Source organism: Myotis davidii, unplaced genomic scaffold, assembly GCF_000327345.1.
Source record: "Myotis davidii unplaced genomic scaffold, ASM32734v1 scaffold455, whole genome shotgun sequence".
Classification (NCBI taxonomy): domain Eukaryota; kingdom Metazoa; phylum Chordata; class Mammalia; order Chiroptera; family Vespertilionidae; genus Myotis; species Myotis davidii.
Window position 1 is genome coordinate 2,134,239 of NW_006287459.1, and position 8,747 is coordinate 2,142,985.

The 8,747-nt window shown below is 43.6% G+C and overlaps 1 protein-coding gene across 1 annotated transcript in view; it reads left to right on the top strand.

Annotated features, from left to right (window-relative positions):
* Positions 1-473: 473 nt before the first annotated feature.
* The window catches only part of NIPAL1 (NIPA like domain containing 1), a 22,501-nt gene continuing 14,227 nt past the window's right edge, over positions 474-8,747 (top strand). Inside the window, 1 exon segment of the mRNA XM_006759257.2 lies at positions 474-588. Coding sequence (XP_006759320.1) covers positions 543-588 — 46 coding nt within the window. The 5' untranslated portion in view covers positions 474-542.

Genomic DNA, 8,747 nt, shown 5'->3' on the forward strand with positions numbered 1-8,747 from the left:
AATAAACTTGGGCATGGCCATCAGAGCAGAATTCCAGGGGCCAGCAAGTTCCATGCAAAGCCGCCCACGTGGGACGGAGAGCGCTCAGAATCCAGCAGCGGGAGGCATTCCACGCGGGAGAGCCAGAAGCGGGCCCCCCACGGCCTGTACACGTTCTCCACCAATTCCCCGAGAGCTGGCTCGGCGGCCTCCACGCTCGGAGAGCCGCCTCCACCCGGCGAGGTGTGTCTGTGCTTCCCACGGCCCCGCTCCAGCTGCCGAAGGGAGACGCTGTAAGCGAACCCGCGCGCCACACCGGCGACGAGGAGACGCCGTCGCCGCCTGCCCACCGGGAGAGTCCATCCAACCTGGCCGGTAGGGGGCGGGCTGGCCAGCGGGCCCCACCCAGCCACCCCCATTGGCTGAGGCCTCCAGGGGGCGGGATCAGCGCGCTCAGGTCGGAGCCAGTGCAGCTCTGCGGGAACCTTGGTCCAGGCGGCGGCGGAGAAGCCCGGGTGGGTGTGGAGCGAGCGCCTGCGCCCGGGAAACCCTGTCTGGGGGCCATGGGGGGAGAGGTGAGGCTGCCGCCCGGAGAGCCCTGCCGAGAAGGTGAGTGTCTGCCCCGAGCCGGGGGACCTGGCATCTGGGTGGCGATGAGATCGAATGGGCTGTCCCGGGTCCTTGCAGAGGCGAGGAAGGGACTCACACCGACTCTTGATGCATTCACCGTGCATGCATGCATCCAGTCGCTCAGCCAGTACCCAGCCAGGCAACAGCTACTTATTGGCGTCTACAACGTGCCAGCCTCGGTGGGAAAGCCCGAGTCAGTCGAACAAGACCTGCGTGGCTCCCACCCCAGGGCGGAAGGGAGATCCCTGTAAATTACAATACGTTGAGTCTTACGACGGAGGAATTCAGGATGCTCTGGGAAGACTTCCAAGTCTCATCTGAGAAAGACACCTGCAGCCACTCTGACTCACTTCCAGAGTCCTCTGTCGCCGTCATCCAGTGGCCAGAGGGCGTGCCCGGGGACCGGAGTCCTGTGCTGCGCCCTCCGTGGCTGCGAAAGGTCAGGCGCCCCGGGCCGCGGGGGAGCGCCGGACCCGCCTGGGCCGCCCACATCTCTCACTTCCAGATGAGCAGTCCCCGGTCCCACTAGTCTCGCGTCTGACTCGTTGTGCAGTCACTTCTTGGCTGCTTGAAGCGAGCGCCCAACCGAGAGGAGAAGAGAACTGGGCACAGTCATGAGTCGGTTTCATACTGCTCGCTGGGCTGGGGTTTCAGCTCCTGCCCGAGCCCAGGTATTTACAACACCCGCAGGCGTTCTGCAGTCACAGGGCACGTCACAGCCCGAACCGGGACGGAAATTGGGAGTGGTGGGTGTGTGCGCGACAGGAAGAGTGTGTATCAGCTGGAAATTGTGACGGTTGTCACATAAAGGCAACTTGTAATTTATCTGATGAGAATGAAATAGGCAGAGAGGACAGTGAAAGGGCCTGACAATAACTATATGCCTTTCCCAAAGTTGCTGGCAACTTCCTCGGTTTTCTCTCCTCTTGGTCCCTCCAGCTTATTCCTTGATTTGGAGAGGTTTGTTGTTGTTGTTTGCTTTTAAGGCCGTGAACTAGTCAAAAGTCAAAACTAGGATGAGAGAGAGAAAAGGGACACAAAGAGCAAATGCCTGAACCATTCACAAACTCTTCAAAAGCTCAGATTTTGGAAGTGGTTACTAAGGCAGCTGGATGTAGATTTCCTAGATAGTCGGGTTGTGTGACCTTTGTCAAAATGATTCCTAAACCAGTAAGTTAAATTGCTACTAACCCATCCACCCTTGTTTACCCAAGGATCTGTGAGGAGGGTGTGAGGGCGTGTCCACCAGCTTGTGTGCACTTCCTGATGTGTTTCCCTGCTTTGCTAATACATTTAGTTCCAAGAAGAAATATTTAAGCTCAGTGCTTCATCCCTGTGGTTAATTGTGTGGGAGACAGGGGGGAACGATTCGGAATCCACATTGTCAGTTGTGGTGGGAAGGGGGTTAGACTTGAGCATCCGACTGTCTTCTCAGCTATGATTTCAGTCTCTTTGAATCTTTCTTCGTCTAAAAATTGGGAATAATTCCCACAGTTTACAGTTGCGAGGATTAGAAGCAGGTGGGATTACATAGGGAGCCTGACATGGAGTAAAGTCTCAACTTTAACAAGTCCCATGTACCAGGCATCTGCCGAGGGCTAGTACAGAGGAATTTGCCAGAGAGTCTGGTCTAGACATTAGGGCCACGTCCCTGCTCCCATGCAGCTAACTGTCTATTTGACAGATAATATGCAAGAAACAAATGACTAAAAAAAGGGCAAGAGTGGTGAGTGTCATGGATAATGTAATGAGAAACTTGCGATGTTCAGACTGGGTACACAGGGAAGGCTCCTTAGGGAAAGCAACATATGTACTGAGACCCAAATGGCAAGGAGTCCATCGTAAGACCTGAGGATAGAGCATTCCGGTTGTACTTCCATGCAGAAGAGTGAACCCCGTGGTGTGGTTTTTACTTTTAACACTATAGATGCTTTAGAAGGCCTTCTAATCCAAAATTATCTCAAAAAAATAAATTTAAACACACATGAAGGTTATTTTTTAATTCAGGATTTTTACATTTTGTCACCTATCTTACATGTTTAATTCGACTCCAATAGAGCTTTATTAACATGAAAGTATGACATGATGAAAATAGAATGTAAGAAATACACCCGTCACCTGTGAAGCACCAACTGCATGAAGACTATGTGCCAGGGGACACCAAGGCATCTTCCTGAGAACTCTGACCTGGTTTGGCGGTAGGGAGGATTGGAGATGGAGAGGGACCCAGTGGTTTTCTAAGTTTTCTTTGAGTGAGCCAACTTCCCAGGGTGCAGCCAACCAGAAGAGTGACAAATGACAGGTGGTTTTAGAATTGATGCGGCCTGTCCTCATGGTTTTGAGAGGAGAAGATTCAGGAACTGTGCACTTCTTTAAGAACTGGCTGTATCTCTCATGTACTAATGAGCGTGTGTCCCACTTTCATGTATATAATCTTTTTTTTCCATGTATAGAATCTTAAATTTTCAAAACAGGTTAACGTAAAAATATACCCGTTTGCCGTCACACGTGTTCAATTCTGTGAGTTTTATTAGGTAACCATTATATCTTTTTGCAGATACAGAAACCAAGGCCCAGAGAATTGAATAAGGTTTCATAATTAGCGATCAAACTAAGCATAAAATTATTGGGGTGTTTATTTTTTCGGTAGGAGCCCATCTCCATTCTCTGGCCTCTTGGTTCAGTGGTATACAGTATAACGATTCTGAGATTTTACTCTTTAAAAACATCCATATTGTAAACATTTCTCAATATTTCACCAAATGAACACAACCCGTATTATCAGGACAAGCTGTATTTTCGGTGTAAAATATAGTGGCTTATCTGTTGATTTTTACTACAAGTTTAAATTTCTGCACAAGTTATTTTCCCAGCTTTCCAGAGATTTTCTAAGTGGTGAAATTTAAAAGTGCTTAAAGGTAGTAAAATTTCCCACTAAAGTTTGTTCAGAAAACAGTATATTATTAATTGCTTAGTTTAATATTTAATAGGAACTGTATCAAGGTTTAAAAACCTTGATATAAATGCATCCTTATTGCAATATAGTCCTTAGGTTCTTTTCCTGCATCTTCACTCATTAATCATTTATTAACTTTATGGGAATTTTATCTTAACAGTTTAGTGACTTTAGTAATATACAGATCTTAAAGTGAAAACTACAGTTTATGTAGGAAATCTATTAGTTAATTATTGGAATTCTTGGCTTCCAAACACACTGATAGTGGGAAGATACAGGTTTTTAACTTAAAAAAAATCAATAGTATTTTTTCAATTTTATTTTGGTTAATTGAAATAATGGGCTTCTTCCTCATCCTAACAGAGTTGATATGTAGTCTACTATGAATGATGTCCGAATTTACTCAAAATTATTACTCATTCTATTCTGCTCCCCTTACTCCTGTTCTTCTGTTCTCTCACTAAAATCATCAGCTCTGTGAGAACAGAAACCTGTTTACCTACCTTGTTGATCACTATCTCGCAGGTTCCTAGAACAGGGCACGGCACACAGGAAGTGCTCAGTAAGAATTCACCAAGCGTTGAATAAATGAATACCTAACATATGTTTGTGTGGTAGGTGTTCAACAACTATTTTGTTGTGTGAATTAATGAAAAAGCTTTACGGATATACAATACTGTTCTATATAACACCATAATTGAACTGTGAGAAGTTTGTTTGGCAGGATTAAGTAGGATGATATGATGGAACTTGACTGAGAAGTTCCTTTGGATTGGGAAGACCGAGAAGGTCTCTCTAAGAAGGTAGCTCCTCATCAGCCAGCTACTACTTCACTACTCAGGCTAAGTAAGGGTTACCTAAAAGTTTTAAGGTGAGAAGAAACTCAGCCCAAGAAAGGAACGGAGACAAAAAAACAACAATAGTATGGAATGAGGTTGCAGAGGTAGCTGGAGGCAAGATTCTATAGACCCTTGTAAATGGTGGTGGGACTTTTGGATATTTTTTCTGAATGAGGAGGGAAGCCATTGTAGAATTTGGGGAGCAGAAATGACAACATCGGACCTACTTATTTAAAGGCTCTTTTCACCTGATCTTGTCCTCTGCTATCCTTCAACCTGATCATTGAGTCCAGCCAGCCTGTCTAATTGCAGTCCCTCCTACCGGCAAGCAAACTGCCCCCTCAAGATTTTTGCATTTATACTTAGCAGAAAGGTTTTACATTTAATGTTATTTTTTAAAAAGTATTTCTTTATGCTGCTTTTACCACTGTCCATGGCACTCAACATATTATGTAGTTATTAGTTCATTTGTCTATCTTATTTTCCCCTCATTAGAATGACTCTAAGAAAGTAGGAATGTTCTTTTGTTCACTGTTGTATCCCCAGCTTCTAGAAAATGCCTGACAGATAATAGACACTCAATAAAAATGTTATCTGCAGAATAAATTTAGGGACACAAGGAAATTTCATTCATTCTTTACTTTGCTAATAGGAATAGGTAGGTGTATCAGTCAGCTATTGCTACATAACACACAACCTAAAACTCAGTGGCTAAAATAACAATCATACAGGGTGGGGCAAAAATAGGTTTACGGTTGTTTGTATGGAAAACAGTACAATCATTAACAAATAATAATACAATAATACACTCTGTTTTCTATACTCACAACTGTAAATCTGCTTTGCCTCACCCTGTATATTCGTGCTTATGTGTCTGCAGTTAAGCTGATGGTTGACTAATGTCTACTGGGTTCGCCTGGGTGTCTCTGCATGAGGCTACATGTCCACCTGGATTTGTCTCCTTCTTGTGGTATTGCCAGAGGAACGAGGATCATTCCACTGTATTACAAAAAAATGCATTTCAGGAATGCACACATAGGAGGATTTGAGATATAGTGGCAAGATATACTTGAGGGAAAACAAAGAACTGCCCTCCGTACACCATGCCCGATGTCTCACCCATGACCAGGTGGCTCAGCTCCATCTTGATGCAGAAGTACAGCCTCTGGGACCACAGGCACACACTTGTCCCCACCAGTCCAGGAGGAAGGCCAGGACCTAGAGCTGCAGTACATGAGTCCAGCACAGCTTCTGTTCCCCTCTGGCTCAAAATTGGTGCTGCACTGATCTCTCTCTCTCTCTCACTCTCTCTCTCTCTCTCTCTCTCCACTAGCTATAGCTACTTGGTCTTGGTTCGGGCAGTTACACGACTTTGGCAAGTCACTTAATATCCTGGCATCTGTTTCTTTAAAATGCCTTCTAACTAAAAGTGCCTGTGAGTTTAGAGCTGGTCCATTGGCAACATTTATGAGCTACCAGGATCATCAATAAATTATTCTGGGAATAAAGATAGCTTATGATCAAACCACCAAATTATAGAAGGCATCTTCAGAATCAAGTCAAATGCCCTCGTTTTATTTTTTATTTTTTTATCTTTAAATTCTTTATTAGGTATGGTATTACAAATGTGTCCTCATCCCCCCCCCACACACTCATGCTCTCATCCCCCTGTTGTCCATGTCCATTGGTCTGGCTTATATGCACACATACAAGTCCTTTGGCTGATCTCTTCCCCTTACCCCCACCCTCCCCTACTTTCCCTCTGGGGATTAATTATCTGATTGCTGTTTCTCTGCCTTTGGATCTGTCCCTGTTCATCAGTCTATGTCAGCCGTGGGCAAACTACAGCCCGCGGGTCGAATCCGGCCTGTGTGAAATGAATAAAACTATTGAAATAAAAGACCGTACCCTTTTATGTATGATGTTTACTTTGAATTTATATTAGTTCACACAAACACTTCATCCATGCTTTTGTTCTGGCCTTCTGGTCCAGTTTAAGAACCCATTGTGGCCCTTGAGTCAAAAAGTTTGCCCACCCCTGGTCTATGTTGTTCTCTATAATCCACAAATGGGTGAGATCATGTGTTATTTATCTTTCTCTGACTGGCTTATTTCACTTAACATAATGCTCTCCAGTTCCATACATGCTGTTGCAAAAGGCAAGAGTTCCTTCTTTTTTACCGCAGCGTAGTATTCCATTGTGTAGATGTACCTCAGTTTTCTAATCCACTCATCTGCTGATGGGCACTTAGGCTGTTTCCAAATCTTAGCTATGGTGAATTGTGCTGCTATGAACATAGAGGTGCATATATCCTTTCTGATTGGTGTTTCTGGCCTTCCATATGTCCTCTTCCAAAAAGTGTCTATCTAGGTCTGTTGCCCATTTATCTTCCTATTGTTAAGTTTCATGAGTTCCCTGTAAATGTTGGAGATTAAACCCTTATCGGTGATATCATTGGCAAATATGTTCTCCCATGCACTGGGTCTTCAAATGCCCTCATTTTGGAGATAAGGAAACTGAAGCTAAGAGTGATTGATTATTCAACTTGCCCATAATTATAGATAGTAATAGAGCTTAAGGGAAAAGGCATTTATTCCTATAGGAAATGTAATATTGTTTTTAAATTATTAAATTGTGTGTAAGTAAACTCTCACACCTATACATAGAAGATATATATTAAGTTGAACCATATGAAACTGCTATTTTTGTAGCATCAACAATTGTCATATGTCAAGTACATATGTTTTAACATAGTTGAGAAATTATCAATACTGTTTGTAAAATCCAAAACAGTGCAAATTACCCAAATGTTCACCAACAATAAAACAACAGTTAATTGTGAGATAGTCATACAGTGGGATCCTATAGAACAGTGGGGGGAAAAAACAAACCCTACAGCCACATGCATCTACATCAATAAATCTCAAAAACAAGCAGGTCACCAGAGAATACATACAGAATGATTATATTTTATATGTGCAAAGACAGGCAAAACTAAATTTATTGTTGGAAGATATAATCACACAGGGAAAACTTTTTAAGCAAAGGAGAATCAGGATGGTTGTTACCTCTGAGGGGTACTGTTTTATTTCTTAAATTGGGTGTTTGATTCATTAGTGTCTATTGCATTGTTTTTCTTTATAACTGACACATATTTTCTAAATATTAGTTAATATTTAGAAAACTAAGTAATAACAACATCAAAGAACTAATGTATGCACCCTGCTGGCAGGAGTATAAGTTGGTACAGTCACTTTAGAGGGTTATTGGCAGTGTCTATTAAAATGAAAAATAATGAATGTAATAAATTTTCTTTCAATGTCGAATAAAATTCAGATTAAATTCCCCATATAATTACTTTGCTCACACAAATCTTAAAAAGCCAACTCTGATTTGGAGATTTTTCTGATTCCTCCGGAACACTCCAAAGTCCCTGCCCACACATCCTGTTTCACCCTCCTCGCCCTGCTGCTCTCTACTCCACACCCACCAACTCACCATGCACTCCCTCACTCCCTCCTTCAGTCACATCTGCTGCAGGCTCTCTCCTTAACATCCACCCAAAACATAAAATAAGTTCTAAGGTCAGTAACTAGACAAGATTTTTATTATTTGGCCTGCCATAAAACATGCAGCATTAATGTCTGCCACTTACAATGAGAACTTACAAAATGCAACAAAGATTATTTGCTGTCCCTTATCACCCTCTGCCCCCACACCCCCTAAAATGTCGGAAACATTTTGCTGTGTCAACAGCTTAAAAAGAATATTGTTTCACTGGAATGAGGTCCACCCACACTGTTTTCAGAGATGAAGTTTTGGAATGGTTATGTTACTGCACAGTAAGTGACATTAATGTAGCCATGGAATCTTCTGGAAAGTCAGTCACATGTTTTCTCATGAATTAAACCAATTGAAATTCTTACTATTAAAATGACTTTCCATTCCTGGGGTTTAAATGAAATGAACAGTGCCCAGAATAGGTCTAGTTTGTCTGAAAATTTACTGCAGTTCTTTTTTTTTTTTCCTTTTTTTAAATGAATCAATCGCAGTGTCCAAGCCCCTAGGGCTCCCTCTGCCTGTGCCTCCGTGGCTGCAAGCAGGATCCTGGGGCTGAGGCTGCAGCTCAGGGCAAAGCAGGGCCAGATTGTGGGTCTCCAGCCTTGCTTGGCCTCAGGGCTGGCAGCCGGATCCTGGGCAACCCATCTGGTCTCTTGAATAAAGATCAAAGCTGGATTCTTGCCCTGGCCTGTCTCCCTTGTCCCAAACAGTGGGCCTGGCACTCCTTTGCCCAGAGCCACTTGCAAGGGGTGGCTTGCCAGGCCCTGGGACCCCGCCCCGT